Below are 21241 nucleotides of genomic sequence, written 5' to 3' on the forward strand. Positions count from 1 at the left end.
TGATGATATATGTATACAGTAGATTATAATGATATAGATCTATGTGTTGAGGTTTATAGAATGATTTGTTACTTAGGGATGTATGTTGGTTGTTTGTGTAGATTGAAGGAGAGAATAGAATAAGAAGGGATTGTACAAATGGATATCATAAGGTTTTATGATGAAAATGTGTTGTTTGGATTGTAAAAGCTTGTTTACCATCTCGGAATCCTAGTTAGGTTTTTAGGTGTGACGTATTAGGTGTGCCATATTGGTGTATTGATGCCTATTTCTGGGGCTGTCTTTTACAACAAGTGTAGGATAGTGACTAGTTTGTTACTAGTTTCCTAGTTATTATTAGTTTCATCTGTTTTTTTGCTGGAGAGAATAGGGAATCTGTCATAGGAACACTTTTTGTTTATAAATAGATAAAATAGAGAGTTAATTCATTGGTGAATATTGTGAGGTGTATAGTTGTTGTATGATGTAAGTGTAATCAGCAATGGTGGACATTTCATATAGAATTGATTTTATTCAAAAGGAATACTTTATACTATAGCACAGAACACATACAAAAGCAATAAGGACTTACAATATTGAGCTCAAAGGCTATTTGCATGCTTTTTGTACAGTTCTTTGGTGAGGTCTCCTCCTCTTATCTTCAATCTGGTGTTCTGCAGGCAATAGACTTTTAGTCTCGATGCTGAGCCCTGATGTCGAAAGTTTTCGGGTGGTCATGCCAACATATCTCAGTCCGCATTTGCATTCTAGGCAGTAGACAATGCCTTTTGTGTCACAGTGCATAAATTACCTATTTTTATAGTGTCTCCATATCAGTTGATTATTGTATGGTTTTTTTTCACACGGTGGTTGCATGCTTTGTATTTACTCCAGTAAAATTTACCTTTGAACAATGGTTACCATTTAGGAAGTTTCGAAAAGTTACTTTAAATCACTCTGTCTCTTAGGTTACCTGAGCCTTCTGCAGCTAAACTGTGGAGTTTGTATTAGTGTCTTTTTTAGGTCATCAGAAGTAGTGGCCAGTGACTGCCCACAATGTTTTGTGCCCATTGTACATGAAGGTGAATGTAAAAAAATGCATCCATTAAAATTGAAACGTCATAATAGCGGACATTCAGAAGGCGCCAATGCACTATCCAGCGACACATGTCATTTAAATTTGTAGCAGTGAGCTGAATGATTCCCGCTAGTCCAGTCACCTTCCGCAGTAACAAACTGAATGTTGTGAGGTGCTGTGACCTGACTGATGCTGGCAACACAAAATGTTTTTTTCTTCTTCTTTGTAGAATGACTCACTTGATTTACAAGAAATCTCATGTTTATACTACTTCAATGGTATTCACTTTCATACCATCCACACAATTCAACAAATATGTCAAATATGTTGACATCAGATCCTTCCATGACTTGACATTTAAAGGCCAACATCTTCATTCATCATAATAAAAAATGTAAAATACAATGCAAGGTAAAACTGTGTATGGATTAAACAGGTTAATTATCTTGTCATTGCTATGTTTCTTATCCTTACCCTGATCAGCCACTTCTACTGGGAGTGTTGCACTTATAATAAATAAAAATGATTATTTTCCTAAACAATGCAAAGATTATTGAAATGCATTTGTTGAACTGTTTATGGGGGTTATTCTGGTTCACTCACAAAGGCAAATTCACTCTCTAATGGACAAAACCATATGTGCTGCAGTGGGGCAGATGTAACATGTGCAGAGAGAGTTAGATTTGGGTGGGGGTGTACGTCAAACTGATATCTAAATTGCAGTGTAAAAAGAAAGCAGCCAGTATTTACTAGAGATGTGCAGTTCGGATTTGACTCGGATTTGCTTGGATTTCAAAGCGATATTTTATTGGCTATCAACAACATGTGACAGCCGATAGCGAATAAGAATCAGATTTGAAATCCAAGTAAATGCGAGCCAAATCCGAACCGCACATTTCTAGTATTTACCCTCCACAGAAACAAAATCTAACTCTCTTTGCACGTTACATCTGCCCAACCTGCAGTGCACATGGTTTGTCCATTAGAGTTATTTTGCCTTTGCATGTGAACCAGAATAACCCCCTGTGTGTATTGAGCTGTCCTCTCCAGTCTGCTAATGCATGCCATCTTTCTTCCTACTGATTACTTCCTACCAATCCTACCTCCAAGTTTTTTCACATGCTGCTCCCTTTCTCTGGAATTCTGTACCTCTCCCCATCAGACTCTCCTCCTCTCTTCAAAACTTCAAATGGGCTCTCAAGACCCACTACGATGGTACTACGATCATGTCTTGTTGGCTAGGCCAAATAGTGTCAACTCAAATCCCCTAGCTACACGTTTCACCTGGGAAGTGTGCAGCAAGAGGTTAATTTAGGGGTCCAAGACAGTTTCTTAAAACTCAGCATGTTCTGGGAGAATTGGCAAGCATGTGATAGACACTAGGTAATACTGGTTTTCCCGGTGCAAACTTGCTCATCTTTTTTTAATCAGCCATATTGCTTCTAGCAAGTATCCCAGCAGAAATGAGAAAGTACACAATACCATATAAGTTGACAGTATGTAATGCTTTACATGAAGTGGCTCAACTGAAGTGGCTCAACAATCTCAACTGATATAATGAAGCAGACACAAATAGAAAATGTTGTTAAAGATTTAGCTCACAAATCAAAATAGTTCTGCTTCACACCATTTCAAATATTATATATGAAGCATAATCTTCGTCAATTATTAAAATGTAAGGTATAGCCAAAATTAGCAGGCATGTCTAGACATGAAAGTAGTCATGTCCCAAGGTAGATGAATTTGTGCTACTGTAGAACATTTTTTTCAGCTACATACATGGCAGGTTCTTCCTTAGAGCAAAGAGAATGAATCAGATTGGAGGACCATGCAACATTTCTGTAGACCAGCTGGATTTCAAAATTGTGATTATGCTATCTGTAGAGTTAAACTGGGTACACACTCAGAACAATTTTAGGCGTTCACCAGAAATGCCAATATTTCACAAGGATGTTGACCAGTGTATGCACCCAGGTCTTTTCTTTCTGCTGCGATTAGATTGTACAACTGTCATGGTCTGTACTAGAACTTCATGTTTGTAGATTCTAGATTTATATTGTTTGGAGTTCTTATCATGTGTGTTTTTATTATGCTATTTTACTCTTATCTGCACTTTGAACCTTGCTGTAACAATTGCATATTTCTCCATTGTGAGACGAATAAAGGAATTCTATTCTATTCTATGTCAGTAAACTACATCATTCATATTCTGTGTTCATAGCGAGTCTCACTTTCGTCAGGTACCGATGTCACAGCTGGGAAGGCAAATTTAAATGCCTGTCTAAATAGCTGTGATGGTAGGACTGAAACATCGAGCGGCCAATCCGTGGTGTATGCGTACAGTATACATGGGATAGAACTTAAAATGTATATATGCTAAAAATGGATACTGTGACAATTAGCTCTGACGTAGTTTTCATGTTAAAATGGCCCATGTTTCAATATTTGATTAAATGCAGTGGTGTAGCATGAAGCTATAGCACCTGGAGCAAGCTCATGTGATGGCGCCCCCCCCCCCCCCCCCCCCTTTTCATATTTTCATGCGTGGTGCCAGCGCCCAGGGGCAAATACAGGAATTTTATAGGGGAGTTTCCATATGTATGTGTGTGTTATATATATATATATATATATATATATATATATATATATATATATATATATATATATATATATATATATATATATATATATATATATATATATATATATTACAGAGCAATGATCTGTGGTGGGGAACAAGTGGCTCATAATCCTTCCCAGAGGAGGGAATACAGACAGGGGTCAGGTAAGTATACTCAACTTCCCCCTAAGCAGCCTAACCCTAACCCTCCCCCCTGCAAGCTATCCCTCCCTAACTGCTAGTACTTAACCCTAATGCCCCACTGTCCAATCCCTAGCCCCCCTCTTTTAAGTTCCTGAACCTCCTCTCCCCACAGCCTAGATCCAAGATCATATTAAATTCTAAAAATTAAAGGGTCATTGTTTTTTGCATAAGTCACTTTTTTTATATTATCAAGTGCACAACATAATTTATTTATACATACCCAACACACAGCATACATAGATACATATACACACACACAACAAATACATACATACATACATACATACATACATACATACATGCATACAAACAAACAGGCATAAGACATATACACACATACACAACACACCAGACATACACATAAGACACACAGCATGATCCATACATAACACACCTCATACATACACACAACATACATACATACATACATACATACATACATACATACACACATATATGATACACACAGCATATATACATACATAGCTTACAAGTAAGCATACACAAACAACATAAACAAAGCACATACCAGCAGATGATGAGGACAGGATGAGGTTTCTGTAGCTGCTACTCAGTAGCTCTCTCCCTGCTGTGTCACCCGGAAATGAACTCACTGCAGAGAGGAGCAGGCAGCTGTTCTCTCGCAGTGTATATGTGCCGCGGAGGTCTCCCCAGCCTGTCTCCGTCTCTGGGGGGGGGGGGGGGGGGTTAGAGGAAGGAGGGCTTGGGGTGAGTACCCCCTGGGCTCCCCCTTAATCCATGTCTGGAGCGCAGCCACAGTCAGTGTTATAGACACTGAGATAGCGCTGGATTTCATCTCAGCTCAACAGGGGAAGTCAACTAAGCTCAGCCCGGCTACTGCCTGTCACTGCTCTGCATCAGGTGGTTTGCTAAAGGAAGCCACCTGACGCGGAAGCGCTGAGAGCTGTACAGGCAGTAGCCGGGCTGAGCTTGGATAACTTCCACTGTGGGTAAGCTGCGATGACAGCCAGCGCTAGCTCAGTGTCTAGTATAACACTGACTGGCTGCGCTGGGTTTTTCAGGGACATAATGGGTCTTTCTTGTGGCTGCAGGCAGCCACAACATTAATTGAAATCCCCTGTGTGCGCCAATGCGAGGTGCTGCCGCCCGGAGCACAAGCTCCGCCGGCTCCACCTTAGCTATGCCTCTGATTAAATGTACAGTATGTATGTAATTGAATTGCATTTTAAATAGCTACAGACCCACTTACCGCCCATGAGAAAGAAAGTGAGAATGAATATTGAATACAGATGCTTTGGACAATTTGTTCATATCTAGCAATTGTGGCAAAATCTGTTCATGTTCCTAGAGTAGAAGCTAAATGTAAAGATGGATATTTAAAATTCTTAATGCCTAAAATATTCAGAAAACCCTCTTACTAGTGTCAAGCACTAGGTATAGATTTACTAAGTGCTGCTACATCTATTTTTATTTTTATGCCTGATTGGAAACTGACTATTCCCTACCTTCAGCAGCAACTGCTAGAACGACAACTTGACAAATGCCCGAGGCTGGCCGTGTTGGTTATTTGCTTTCTTTAGATTTACTAAGTGGTGTATTTAGCAAGTCACTGCTTATTGATTATTTTTACCTTCAAAGCTTAATTCTAGCCCCTAGATCCACCAAATCTTAAAAGACAACTACCAGATTTTTTAAGTGAATGGGAGATCCAGCCATAGGCACTCCAGGGAAACTTTTCAAAGGTTATATTGAGAAAAAGCACACCAACGTTTTGGAGCACTGGAGCTCCTTTGTCAAGGTGAAATAGTGTAACGGGGTACATATAGGGGTAAGTTATCATTTTTAAGCTGCTTCTCTCCTGTGTATTTGCTGCCCTGAGGACGGGGGAAACCCTGAAAGCACTAGGCGCTTAATACCCATGCTTTATTCCTAAGATGTATTGATGTCTTCATTTTGAGTGCCTCCCGCTTCCTGGATTCTATATATATATATATATATATATATATATATATATATATATATATATATATATATATATATATATATATATACACACACACACACAGTGAGCACATTACAGCAGTTAAACACAGATTCGGTCCAGGTTTTGGTTTGACCTTAGTTATCAACTACAAGTTGATTATTAGCACCTGTAAGCTGCCTTTAGGAATGGCTTCCATGGACAGGCCAGATACTCCTGATGCTTGGCTAGTTGGCCAGGTGATAGGATGGGGGTTGTGATTACCGTAGGATTCATTGGACTGTTAACTAGGAATGTTCCTCTGATTGTGGAATGCAAAGCTGTAACCTTCAGATTCACTGAGGTGGACTCTAGCTGTGCACACTCCCTCTGGACTTCATTATTGTGTGGGTCTCATACCACTGAGCCTATCACCTTTTGTTTCTGGAGAAAATCAAGCTATTTTGCTTCTGTTGGAGTTTGCCTATCTGGTTATCTATGAGAAACTCTATCTGGATATATATTTTTTATTTAGATTGACATAGCTGTATCGGTCGCTCTGTTGCTCCTGATGAAGTTGCCCCTGATGAAGTCATGAGAATGACGAAACGTGTTGGGATTTCCACCATCAACCCACCAGAGTTGTGTATACATTTGTGAATATCTTTTGAGCAATTCATCTACCCACCAGAAGTGGCATATTGTTGTAACACTTGTTTTTATTTGTTACACCCGATATAGGGTGATTCATGTGAAATTTCAATCTTAATCCTTTTGTATTAAATACAATTCTTTTATCTAAATTGCTGTGTTATTCTAGCGCCCTCTGAAACCCCCCTTTCTTTCTCATTTCTATTTCCTGGTTCCTATCTAACAGAGAATCCCTCGGAGGTGCTGCTTCCAAAAACTCTGAGCGCAGAGAGGGGACCCCCATACCTTGTTATTTATATATATATATGTATATACATATATACATATATATATATACATATATATATATATATATATATATATACATATATACATATATATATATATACATATATATATATATATATATATATATATATACATATATACATATACATATATACATATATACATACATATATACATATATATACATACATACATATACACAGATACACAGATACACACATACACACATACACACATACACACATACACACATACACAGATACACACATACACAGATACACACATACACAGATACACACATACACAGATATATACATATACACAGATATATACATATACACAGATATATACATATACACAGATATATACATATACACAGATATATACATATATACACAGATATATACATATATACACAGATATATATATACACAGATATATATATATACATAGATATATATATATATATATATACATAGATATATATATACATAGATATATATATACATACATAGATATATATATACATAGATATATATATATATATATATATATATATATAGATATATATATAGATATATATACATATATATATATATATATATATATACATAGATATATATATATACATAGATATATATATATACATAGATATATATATATACATAGATATATATATATACATAGATATATATATATACATAGATATATATATACATAGATATATATACATAGATATATATATACATAGATATATATATATACATAGATATATATACATAGATATATATATACATAGATATATATATATACATAGATATATATATACATAGATATATATATATATACATAGATATATATATATACATAGATATATATACATAGATATATATATATACATAGATATATATATACATAGATATGTATGTATGTAGAATTCTGCTGGTCTCTACAGAAGGAAAAGAAGCTCTCTGGAGGGCACTTTCTATTTTTCCGGGAGATAATTTATCGCAATTCCGGTTACAATTTACTGATCGACTAGAGAGGCTATCAGAATTCCTTTTTTCGGTGGACACTTAGGCATTTCTAACTAAAATAATCTGCAATGTATATGGGAAATCCTTAAACTAAATAGGATCAAGGAAATTATCTCTTCATACAATCGTTATAACATACTTTAATAGGAATTTACGCAGTTAAGCAGTAGATTTCACCTATTGAAGATTGATACAACTTATTCCCCTGATAAAGTCTCTGTGAGACGAAACGCATTGGGATGTTACCTACTCGTTGTTTTATACTCTTATCCACTGAAGATTAATAAATGAATATTGGAAGAATTCCCTTCTTGCTTCTTTGGATCTGAAAATTGGATATTGTATCAGGACTATATTACATTTGTGTGAAAGGCGCCACTCCACTATTGTGTAGTATATATATATATATATATATATATATATATAGAAAGCAAGAATTAGAGAGCGCTTGAGCCACCAGCTCAGACTTCCACCAATAGCAGTTAAATGTAATGCAATACAAATAGTAATTGTAAAACCAGTGTGTTTTTTATTAAAAAAAAATTATTTTCTCAAGTATCACATCTGGAGATGGTATTTCTTTTGGAAACGAATAGTCAAAAACCCAACGCGTTTCGTCTTTACAAAGACTTCATCAGGGGTTTAACAATATTCATAATTATAACGCTTGTACCGGCGTGTAATTTCTTCAGTACTCCAAAACTCCTAATATTCCCCTCAAAGGGGTATCGAAGAAAACGCAAGCAATGGAGCGTGATATCTTCCAAAAGAGGGAGGGCCGGAATGACTTTCCCCTCACAAGTGGGATACTTTTTGTATCAAAATGTGCCTGTGTGGGGCTTAAGAATGCAAAGTATCGATCAATTTCTTCAACCAATCAGTGTGTCTGCAGACAGTTCTGTTCCTATTTGCTCCACACAGATCAGAATTTTGAACTGTGATTCTCTACTCCACACTGTCACATATTTATTTAACCAGCGGACAGTAGACATGTAAAATCGCTTGGTTGGATTGGATAAACTATATTGGACAGTCGTTTTAAATTGGACCAAGGTATCAGTCAAACATTTGCCCGTGCCATAGTTGATTGGTTGAAGAAATTGATCGATACTTTGCATTCTTAAGCCCCACACAGGCACATTTTGATACAAAAAGTATCCCACTTGTGAGGGGAAAGTCATTCCGGCCCTCCCTCTTTTGGAAGATATCACGCTCCATTGCTTGCGTTTTCTTCGATACCCCTTTGAGGGTAATATTAGGAGTTTTGGAGTACTGAAGAAATTACACGCCGGTACTAGCGTTATAATTATGAATATTGTTAAACCCCTGATGAAGTCTTTGTAAAGACGAAACGCGTTGGGTTGTTGACTATTCGTTTCCAAAAGAAATACCATCTCCAGATGTGATACTTGAGAAAATAATTTTTTTTTTAATAAAAAACACACTGGTTTTACAATTACTATTTGTATTGCATTACATTTAACTGCTATTGGTGGAAGTCTGAGCTGGTGGCTCAAGCGCTCTCTAATTCTTGCTTTCTCTATTTCTAATACTGCCTCCCACTAACAGGGGGGGTTTTAGAGTAGCTGCTCACACCACGAGGGCGCACTTGGGGTCATTCTTTTGATATATATATATATATATATATATATATATATATATATATATATATATATATACACACACACACAGTGAACACATTACAGCAGTTAAACACAGATTCGGTCCAGGTTTTGGTTTGAGCTTAGTTATCAACTACAAGTTGATTATTAGCACCTGTAAGCTGCCTTTAGGAATGGCTTCCGTGGACAGGACAGATACTCCTGATGCTAGGCTAGTTGGCCAGGTGATAGGATGGGGGTTGGGATTACTGTAGGATTCATTGGACTGTTAACTCTGATTGTGGAATGCAAAGCTGTAACCTGTCACTACTGAAATCCATGTGAATGGCCTTACTGCTATCAGAGAAATATTCTACTGTTAAAAAAAACAGTGTTTAGTGATTAAATGGACAGAAAAATTGCTAAAATATTATTTGCTGGGGTGAGAGTTTTGGCTTATTACAGATCATGCACCCTTAAAATGGATGTATATGAACAAAGAAGTAGATGCTCATGTGACTCGCTGGTTTTTGGCCTTGCAGCCAATTCATTTTGAAAAGTAGCATTGCCCTGGGAGGCATCACTTAAACTCAGATGTCCTTTCCAGGAACGTTGTGGTTCACAACCCTGTGGTGAATCTAGGCTAGGAGGAGGAAAAGGGAGAAGAAAGGGAACTCTGGAGGATGATGTTCTTGGGTGGATGACACAAATAGATATAGGCAAGGCAGATACACTGTAGCATGCCTGAAAATTTGTAGCTTCACCGAGGTGGTTGAAGCTAAGAGGGAAGGAGTGTAACTGAGTTAATAGGATTTCCCTGTTCAAGCACAATACAGTAGTTAAACATGGATCCAGTCCAGGTTTATATGTGAGCCCAAGAATCAACTGCAGCTAAGTTAATTAGTAGCACCTGTGAGCTGCCTTAAAGAATACTAAAAGGCCGGATACTCCAGATGCTAGCCTAGCTGGCCATGTGATGGCTGTTGGTCTGGGAGTACTGAGTATTGATGGATTTATTGGACAAGGATTGTTACGCTGACTGTGGAATGCAATGCTGTAACCTGTCACTGCTGAAATCCATGTGAATGTCCTAACTGCTATCAGAAAAATAATAGTGCTTTTTGAGTTTTTACCCAGACTATGTGAACCTGCACTCAGTCAGCACTCCAGGCCAGAGAGCAGCTGTCAGCAAGAGGTGACAGATATCTTATCATGAGATAGGAGAATATGTACCTAGCTCAGTTCTGCCCCACCCCCAGACATCCCATATTATAGGGTGCATAACTTGATATAAGTAATTTGAAAAATGTCATTAGTTTTCTAAAAGATAATTCCTGATGGCTGTATCAGTTATTTTTAAATCCACTATAAAATGTACAGAAGCATCAGAGGCTATTTGAGTTATTGAACAAAATTGGTTCCCTCACTGTATAACTGAACCCCAGGTTGACATATAAACACAATTTAATATTTTTTACCTGAATTTTATAATAAGAAACTTTTGGTCTAGGGATACCATGTAAAACATTCTGAAAATATACAGAGCTGAGCTTCAAAGAAGTAGTAGTAAGTCAGACATTACTGGAGAGCAACAGTTACTTGCACAAGTGCAAGCAGAACTCAGCAGTCCCTACTGCCTTCGGACTGCTTGGGGATTGATCTCAATTCTCTAAGTTAATTGCTCTAGGATCTTTAAATGGTAGAAAAGACTGTACGGCACAATCTGCTGCTAACTGAATCTGCCATTACAGTTGACTCAACAACTATAAATCTGTTTACACAATTTACAATAACCCACTTTCATCCCCCGATGTCTTCTTTTATTTAGCATAATACTATATTACTGTAATTGTAAAGTGACTAAATGCATCTGATAACATCTCACAATGGATCTTTGCATAATTTTTTTTCCAATAAAATAAAGTTCTTCCTTAGCTTGCAGTGTTAAAATTCATTTAAAAAAATGACACAGACATTAACATGATATAGCATTTTATTGCATAAAAGCATTCTGGAATACATGATAGCACTTAAGACTTGATAAAAAAAAATGTAAATGGTCAAAAACAACTAAAATGTTTCCACATTGATCAAAAGACAATTTCCATAACTGTATTCAAGGCTTACACATGTGATGTTACAGAAGTTGTGAATGTTTAAGTCCATGTAGAAAAGTGAATGATTTTCCAGGCTACAAACCTGCCAAAATCTTAGTACACTTAGTCAAAAAAACATCAAAATAATTTTTTTTTTTCAAATAAGGCAAATAGACACAAATTAAACCATTGACAATGTTAGTGCCAGAGATGAGTGAATTTGTGTAAAATTTTCTCAAAAACATCGTTTTGTGTTGGTACAGAGGTGCAAAGTTCTGATACAATCTTCAAATTATGTATTTGAAATTTTACTGAATTTATCATTTAAGGCTGGGTACATAACTAACTGACCAACCTGTCAACCAGCTTGCCAATTGATTAAGCAAACACACATACCAATCAGCTACATGATATGCCTGACCACAAAGTTGTGATGTCGTTGGTGGTTCCTTTAACCAGCTTAACCGAATATTTGGCCAACCGAACACAGCCAGATATATTGTCATTTGCAGTGCCGCAGAAAAGAAGTGATGGGTGCAATGAAATGAGTTTGGCAGTAGTGAGGGATAATGGCAAACTCTGATTTTTTTAAAGGGTCAATTGTTTAAACAATGCATTAGATCCTGCCCCATATGTCTGTAAACAACTTAATTCACAGATATATTGCACACGAGACGATGCACTTATGATATATGGTTGGCCAGCTTTACAAATGATATATTGTATAGTATGTACCCAGCCTTAGGATACAGCTAGAACAAAGCTCATAAAACTATGCTGTAAGGTTTGTTTGTAGCCGAAACTGGAAATAAGTCAACCTTCATGGGCAAATGAGAGTAACATTTAATGGAAGTGTTTTGAAACTCTCTCTATCATCTCTATCCATCATTGATTCCAACAAGAGGAATTCCATCTTTCATTTCCAAAATACAGAGCAAATATATTACACCACAGGTAAGGACAAAACATATTTAAAAGACAGAGCAAATCTGCCATTCTTGTTCAAAATGATAACATCACATTTGCACAGTATATATGTCAGATTGTTATAGGTCATTGTAAACAAATATTATTACGATCCTTGGCAATGTATTGGCATGCATCCTAAATTATTTAAAATTGCTATGAAAAGTCTGTACTTCCTCAGGCACCTACAGCGTGTTGTAGATGGTTTAACCACATACTGTACTATAGCTGCCAAAATCTTATTCCTGTGTTCAAGTATTTTTGTAAAACATAGAAGCAGATAAAGTGCAAAGTCTGTAAAGTTTATAAGCAGTGGTTAGGCCTCTGTGGAGAACAAATAATATATACAGTCAATATATTTCAACAATCAGATATCCTTTAGTTCACAAAATGTTGTAGACTCAGTTGTTATTTTATTCATGTTATACTATTTTCTTTCTATCTGAAATGTACACAATTTCACAAATAAAAAAATGTATCTCGGTCCTTCGTAAAAACGTCCCAGATAGGTTTTGTGTATCCAGTGCAGAATAGATAATTAGATGTTTAACTTTGGCTAAAATACATTTCTTGTGAATACTCATGGCTTAGCATGACCAGCATTATTCTCAGTACATTCTACTGGTTTGATATAGTAGGGCAGTTTATGTTCAAAAACACACACACACAAGCAGGGGCGTAACTAGATATTCATAGGCCATAGCAAAAATTTGTAAGGGCCCCCTATTTAGCAACTGATGGCGATAAATGTTTGTAAAACATATTACTTAGACCAGGAGTTCCCAATCTTTTTCGAATCGCGGCTCCCCAGAGTATCAGAATCTTTCCGCGGCACCCCTAGGCCCCCCCAAAAATATATAAAATGAAGTAGATTTTGTTTATATGTGATTCTTAGGTGCAGTTATGTGTTAAAGGGCAGGATTTGCTTCTGATTGTACACATATTGTATGATTGGCAGCCACCAGCACTGATTTTGTCCATATATAATTGATCATAAATAATTTGAATCGGTCCTGGAGCACCAACCCGTGGCACCCCTGCAAGTGTCTCAAGGCACCCCAGGGAGCCACGGCACACAGTTTGGGAACCACTGACTTAGACAGTAAATATTGGCTCCCTTCAGCTCTGGGCCCCATAGCAGCTGCACCCCTTGCACCTATGGTAGTTACGCCCTTGCACACAAGCACAGATGTTGCCATTGTAGGTGACACAGTAATAATAGAAGTGCATTTGCCAATGCTACTCAGAGGAAATGGAAGAGTGAATGGTCAATCAATTATACTGAAGCATGTACAGTATGTGTATAACTGCATACAAAAGTACTGTACATCTGTGTCAACGTGCTTGTATGTTATAGTCAGATGGTTGAATATGCAGTGTGTAAATCTGCACATAAAAGGGAATGAAGCTAATTTACAGAATAATTTCCTATTTGTACAAGACCAAACTTTAGGCTGATTGCAAAGTTACAGACATTTACTAATGTGCCCTGGATCTCTTCATTAGAGGTATTTTATTGCAGTATGACATTTGGCATGAGTTTATGGCCGGTAAATGCCAATAACAGGTGTGACGGTAACTTTAGCATCATAAAAATATATGTATTAAAGGAGAAATAGAATCAGAAAAGTATTTGAATAAATATCCTTTATCTCTTGCCTAGGGATCAAATTTGTAATGGAAAATACTTTTTCTAGGGATCTCTACTCTATGCAAGGGATACCGTATCTGTCACTGTTTGATATTTAAGGTTCACTCTGAGTGCCAGCCCATCAATCCTTTTCCAGTGTCTTGAGATTATCTGTTCAGCAGGAGACCATATGGAAGGAAGCATCAATCAGTTTGAGTGGTCAGGCACAGACAACTGCTAATCTTAATTCAGAGACAGTCAGCGATTGTCTCCGCTCAGATGCTGGGTCCCAGTAGTAGCCATGAGAATACCAGAAATCTTAGGTACAAAGAAGAACAGTGTACATAGTTGAATGTATTAGGGCACAAGGTAATGGTCACACATCAGTTAAAAAAATAATGTTCGGGCAGATTTTCCATGTAAGAAAATATATATTTGCTAACACGATCCAATTTCATACTGTGTCCACCTTAACTTGATTATTGTTTGTCAGCATTGGTGACGGTTTGCTTTTGTTCTTCTCTGCTCCATCATTTGAACTTTCTTGAAAGAATAACTTTGCAGTACAAATGGAAATGATAATCCTTTTGTATTCCCTCCTGAAATTTTGGTTCAAAAGACCGTAGATAATAGCATTAAGGCAACTATTGAAATATGCCATGTAGTAACTACCAACAAACAACCATTCTGGGATTCTGGGTAGAATTGTGTTCGGATTCACTGCAACAGCCAGACCTATGAAGTTCAAAGGAGCCCAGCAGACGGCAAACAACACAAAAACCACAAACATTGTCAAAAAGTTTCTGAAATCATGAGGTTTCAGTTTGGGTTTGTTATCTGGCTTTACCCTACGTCTCACTTGAATGACCAAGATCCATATGCGTAAGTAGCAAAAAGTTACTATGGTAATTGGGAGTATAAAATGGAAAAACACCACTGCTATTGTGTATGCTGAGCTCACCGACTGTGTAAATGTGCAGGAGTAGATCCGCGCATCATATTGTAATGATCCGACAAATAAATTTGGCACAATGGCAACGAATGTTAGCACCCAAATAAGAATCACATAAAACAATGAATTTTTGTCACTGTACAACTTGTCATATTTGAGGCTATGACAAATGTAACAATAGCGGTTGATTGCAACTCCAGCGATATTGAATATAGATCCTATAACGCTTATTCCCATCAAGAATCCACTGATTTGGCAGTGGAGGTATCCAAGATTCCATCCTTTTCGAAATATTGATGTCAGTACCAAGGGATATGGGTATATGGCCACCACCAAATCTGCCACAGCCAGACTTACGACAAATATATTTCCTGCAAAATAGAAAACAAGTATATTACTTACTGCTTTACATGATACTTAATGTTGACAGAGATCCACCAACTTAATTTAATGGAGAGCTATTAAATAACCACTGTACAATATTGTTATACTATTTGTGGTACTTGTGTATTTTGGCGGCGCCCATCGCATCGCATACCATAACGCATGCGATGGTATGCGATGCAACGCGATTTCGTGCCACAGTGTACGATGGCATACAATTTTCAAATTGTATGCCATTGTACATGGCATACAATGCCATACGATGCGATGCGATTAAACATTGTATAAGCACCCTAATGGGTGCTTATACAATGTTAAGCACCCTAATGGGTGCTTACAATGTTAAATGCACCCCCACGCCACCCCCCCCCACTATAAACGTGAACCCGAAGCGTGGCGAGCGCAGCGAGCCCGTGTGTGGCGGCGGTACGCGTCCTAGGACCTTTTCATACCCCCACTATCCACGTCAGCGTGGAGTTGAGAATAGAAAGTGTGGCGAGCGCAGCGAGCCACCGAGCCCGAAGCGTGGCGAGCGCATCGAGCGCCGCGAGGGGACGCGGATACCTTCACAGGTATCCGCGTTCCCTGGCGGGCTTCACAGGTGTCCGCGTGGCGAGCCACGCGAGTGGACGCGAACACCTGTGAAGCCCACCAGGGGACGCGGATACCTGTGAAGGCATCCGCGTCCCCACGCGGGGCTCGCCACGCTTCGGGCTCGCCACACTTTCTATTCTCAACTCCACGCCGACGTGGATAGTGGGGGTATGAAAAGGTCGTAGGACGCGTACCGCCGCCTTTCGCGGCCTCGCTGCGCTCGCCACGCTTCGGGTTCACGTTTATAGTGGGGGGGTGGCGTGGGGGTGCATTTAACATTGTAAGCACCCATTAGGGTGCTCAAAAGCACCCTTTAGGGTGCTTATACGATTTTTCATCGCATAGGGGGTCAAAATCGCGTTGCATCGCATCGCATGCCATCGGGTACATGGCATGCGATGCGATGTGTTCATCGAACGATGCTGAAATCGGGCGCCGCCAAAATACACAAGTACCCTATTTGTTTTAATAGAATACTGCATGATAGATAGATAGGCAGATAGATAGATAGACAGACAGACAGACGGGAACATTTACTAAGATGTGTATTCTACTTCATATGTGATGTTGCTATGGGCAACCAATCAGAATCTACCTCTTATTTTTTTAGCACCCTCTAGAAGATAGTAGACAGGATCTGACTGGTTGCCCATAGCAACATCACATGTGAAGTAGAATACACATCTTGGTAAATTTCCCCCAGAGCCTCTACATTGTACATGTTCAATCTTACAAAGAAATACTCTACTACTTATCCACTGTTCTCTGTCATCAATTGAGTTCAGCACTCTCTACCTTCACCAGTGCTTTTCCAATTTTTGGATCTCCCCAGCCCACCTGAACAGAGTCACTCCCAACTTCCATTCTATAAACGGCCCCCTTAAAATCTTTTCACACTTACCTACCCTACTGCTCTCTCCACTGCCCCTTTCTCTCCTTTCACTAAGCCACTATAATATCAGCAACATACTGAATTAAAACTGCTGCACTCCCTTGTCTCACTCTGCCATTGCCTTCCATTCATTTCCTCCTACTTATTGTCTCTAGACCTGATTTCAATATGTACAGTATGACATTGCCATAGAGAAGCGACTGTGCAATACCGTACACATAACATGCTAATGTTGTAGGAGGCTCCATGTAGGAAAAAGAAACCTCCTGCCAGTAGAGTATGTGCGATACGAGTCCAAAGATGCAGCATCAGATCACCATCATGACCATCGATCGTGATGGTCACAGACCTCAGTGAAGCTTACTTGGTGAAAACTGACCATCAGAATTCTTCTGCCTGTTTAGTAAATAGACCCCAAAAGTACCAGTTGACCAGCCCAACTGTCATTTTTTAAATACAGCCTATGATATGGCAATTAGCACTTTATTAGCAGGTACTTTGGGTACAATTCTATTTGAATTGCACAGGGGAGTAATTTTAGAGACATTTGTAGCCTCTGTGTGCGAGCGGGCATGGCACATTGATTATTCGTCGGCTGCTGGCACACAGCAGGCATTCCCATGAAAGCGCTGGGTGTTCCCATGGAAATTTGCCTGTGGCGCGGGGTGCTCACAGATGTAAAACACCAGAGAGGTGTCTTACATCTGTGAGCGCTAGCTAGGCCTTATACTGAGTAGAATGCAATACTGATGTTCTCAGGGGCGTAACTACCATAGGTGCAGGGGGTGCAGCTGCTATGGGGCCCAGAGCTGAGAGGGGCCCACTTTGCCTGTCAAACTATCATGTGCTGTATACATTTTTCAGCATTAGGGGATAAATAGGGGCCCTTACATACTTTTGCTATGGGGCCCACATGTATAGAACATCATAAGTCTTTTTTCTGATGCCAGAAGATGTCTTATGTTGTTTTATGGGAGTGTTGTGGGCGTGTTGCTGATCTGGTTGCAAATTTGAGTTTAAAAATGACAGTAGCTGATTGGTTGGCACTTTGTGCCTGATTTAGACCTGCTCACCAGGCTGCGTATATTTGCTGCCTAGCGAGCAGTTAACCGCCACCTGAATTCACAACCCCCCGCGCCAAGTGAATCCCTGCAACATGATGTAAGCGGATGTGTACGCTTACACATCCTCACGCACGTGGCCGCGCGGAGGCGGTTATTCGATGGTGAGCATGATTTTTCCTCTGTTTGGTATGAAAAGTAAGCCTAGACTTACTTTTCATATAGCCGCTTTCCACCGAATTGGGGACAGGTGATGACATCTTGGGAGTCAGCTGTCCGCCCCAAGCAGGCATGGGCACATTTATGTTCGCAGGGGTACGCACAGCATTTCCAGGGGCGTGCACACCATTTTTGTGGGCATTCCCATAAAATGCTGAGTGGTCCCCTGTGGTCGCCCACTGTCTGCCAATCAGAGACATAACTCTGGGGTGCAATGGAGTCACCTGCCGTCGGGCTCCTGCTCCCAAGGGGGCACCTCTCCACCCCTGCGAGTTTGAATCTGTTAATAGAAAGCCTTTGATATTGCACCAATATTTATCTTGCCTCCGGGCAACTAGGATAAACTTACACCACTGCTGCATCATTATGCGAACTCCCCCGGCGAGTGTATAAATCGCCGAACGCTTTCGCTCCGGTGGTTTGCGCATGTGCATAAACGACTATGCGCATGCACAGACCCCCACCATCGGGAACAGGCCCGAATTTGGACCTGTGGGAATTGGCCCCTTTATCTGTGTCTATTATCTCCCGCCAAGCTTTGATAAATATTCCCTCTGGGCCGATTTTGGACTGTTCATATACTGTAAATACAGTAAAATAGTTGGATACTGTAATACAGCAACTTACATGTGGTTAACTACTGCATACTGTACAGTATGTGTAATACAGTATAATAGATACAGTACAATAGATACAGTGCAGTAGTTTAACCTGATGAGTCACTTTTTTTAAAGAAGGAATTAATGAATTACTGACTCAATTAATTATATAAAAGAGTGCAATGGCATTTTATGATTAGTGAAAAACAATTTATCATTTATACGGCACTTACTGCCTAAGCTTTTGTTTTTGCTGACATTGTTTAATAGATTTGTTAGTATTGTTGAATGTAATTAGTACACAATATAACAGTGATGGAACTTCTTAATAAATCACTGCATTGTGTAGTATGTATTGCTCTTTTCAAGCTTCCGTACATATTTCCAGATTGTGGAATGTGGGATTTGAAAGATATTTTATAATTGATGTATATGAAAGAGAGAGTACGTTACAAAATGCAAAAATATGCAAAGCACTTAAAGCTGCTTTGGGGACAAGTATGAGCACTGCAGCAGATTGGAGTTCTGGTTCTCTTTTATGGCGCTATACAGCATGTTAGACACATTATAAATATCATTACTGTGTAAACATTATAGGACACATTTACGGAGCAGAAAGCTGAAAGGGGATGACCAGCAAGGCATGAATGATAATAATTACACTGAACTGATGAGCGAAACGTCTAACTACACTTTAATGCCTTCTAATTCTGAAACTCATTTCATTTCTGCTTTTCCCCATCAGCTCCCTCTAATTTTCTAGATCTCACTTGATACATTTTCATACATTTACATTTAATTTTGAAGAAACAGCTATTTTGTGTATTTAGTAAGTGTTGTGTTTTTATTTAACATTTGATCTGAATATTAATTTGCCATGTGCAAACTGTACACAGCATATGTTCCCAACCTGCCAATCTTTCTGATATCTTTATCTGCAAAAAGCATACCCCCTCCTTTTACTGGTAGGATTGGAGCGTCGATGCTATGTGGAATATAGAAGCCAGCTATACAGTACTGTATGTATGCAGTAAAAGGAACAAAAAGGGAATGTATAGGATCTATGCGCACTATTTTCCTGATGCTGATATAGCAGCCTTCTAGTGACCAAATAAAGAGTACACGCCCACTCTTAGGATTTATGCAAAAGAACAAAGTGGTCACCGGAAATGGCGCTTCTACCAGTTCAGTGGATATTTACTTTCTGGACCCAAATAAGGGAAGTTTTTAGTTAACCAGAAACAAAGTTTTATTTAACATTTAAAACATAACCACCCTCAAATGGTGAGATAGAGCCTTTGATTGCCCCCGTCACTTTTATGGTTGTATGCTTTTTTATTATTGTAACAACCTCACTGTATTTGCACTTTATGAGAAATTCTGTTTTCATGTGTAAAATGTCATGTGTGTTATGTTTTAAATGTTAAATAAAACTTTGTTTCTGTTAACTAGAAACTTCCCTTATTTGGGTCCAGAAAGTAAATATCCACTGAACTGGTAGAAGCGCCATTTCTGGTGACCACTTCGTTCTTACGCAGTAAAGGAAGAAAGAGAAGTAAGGAAGGCAATGAAGCTTTGCATTTAGAATAAAATGCATATACAGTACGTTGTTTTGGGACTCCCTGTACTTCGTAATACTTTTTACGCAAATAATCCGCCTTTCCAGTAGTGTTGAGCCGGATTTTATGTGCAAGTTTCGTAGTACAGGATAACATTGGGGTGATTCTAATTGACTCGGTAAGCTGCGAAGCTCGCCCCATGTCGCTGCCCTAGCGAATACCTAAAGCACCTTGTCATGTCAGAGAAAGTACGCTATATAAATACAATTTACGTATTTTATACAGTTATTAATCTGGTACATTATCATGCATACACTACCAGTAATTATAATATATATATATATATATATATATATATATATATATATATATATATATAAGGGACCCAGACCATTTCCTCTCTAATGGTTGGCCAAACCACTAGGGGCAGCTGGCCACAGTGGCCATACACCTAAACATGGCCAGCTAACAATACATTCCCCTGGTGGGTCCTTCATGCCCCAGTCCAACACTGCTTCTACCGCCCACCTTGCCCCTTGGCTGCTGTACACCTTTTATGAACCAATATGTTCAGCCACTCACTGTGGGGACTCCTGGGGCTGGAGCAGCATTTAGCTCAGGTTTGGAGGGGTACTATGTCCCATACCCTCCACAGGCAATAGACAGCTTTATCACAAATCACCAATAGGGCTGCAGCTTGTCATAGCAGTGACCAAAAAGCATGTGCTGGGGAAGGCTGTGGTGCCATTACATGCAAAGTAACTAACGCCTTCTTGGCAATGACATTGCTGATACTGAATTGATGTAGTATACACACACACATATATACCAGACTGGGTATGGGTCTGGGGTGTGGGCCCCCAACATGCCGACACAGGCTGAGTACTCC

General features: G+C 38.9%; 1 protein-coding gene across 1 annotated transcript in view; it reads right to left on the reverse strand.

The window, feature by feature from the left end:
* Positions 1 to 11375: 11375 nt before the first annotated feature.
* Positions 11376 to 21241, reverse strand: part of MTNR1A (melatonin receptor 1A) — a 197876-nt gene continuing 188010 nt past the window's right edge. Inside the window, exon 2 of the mRNA XM_083169324.1 lies at positions 11376 to 15415. Within this exon, the coding sequence (XP_083025450.1) occupies positions 14547 to 15415 (869 nt within the window). The 3' untranslated portion in view covers positions 11376 to 14546. The remainder of the gene's footprint in view (positions 15416 to 21241) is intronic.

The sequence above is a fragment of the Crinia signifera genome, chromosome 1 (assembly GCF_055691185.1).
Source record: "Crinia signifera chromosome 1, ASM5569118v1, whole genome shotgun sequence".
In the NCBI taxonomy this organism is placed as follows: domain Eukaryota; kingdom Metazoa; phylum Chordata; class Amphibia; order Anura; family Myobatrachidae; genus Crinia; species Crinia signifera.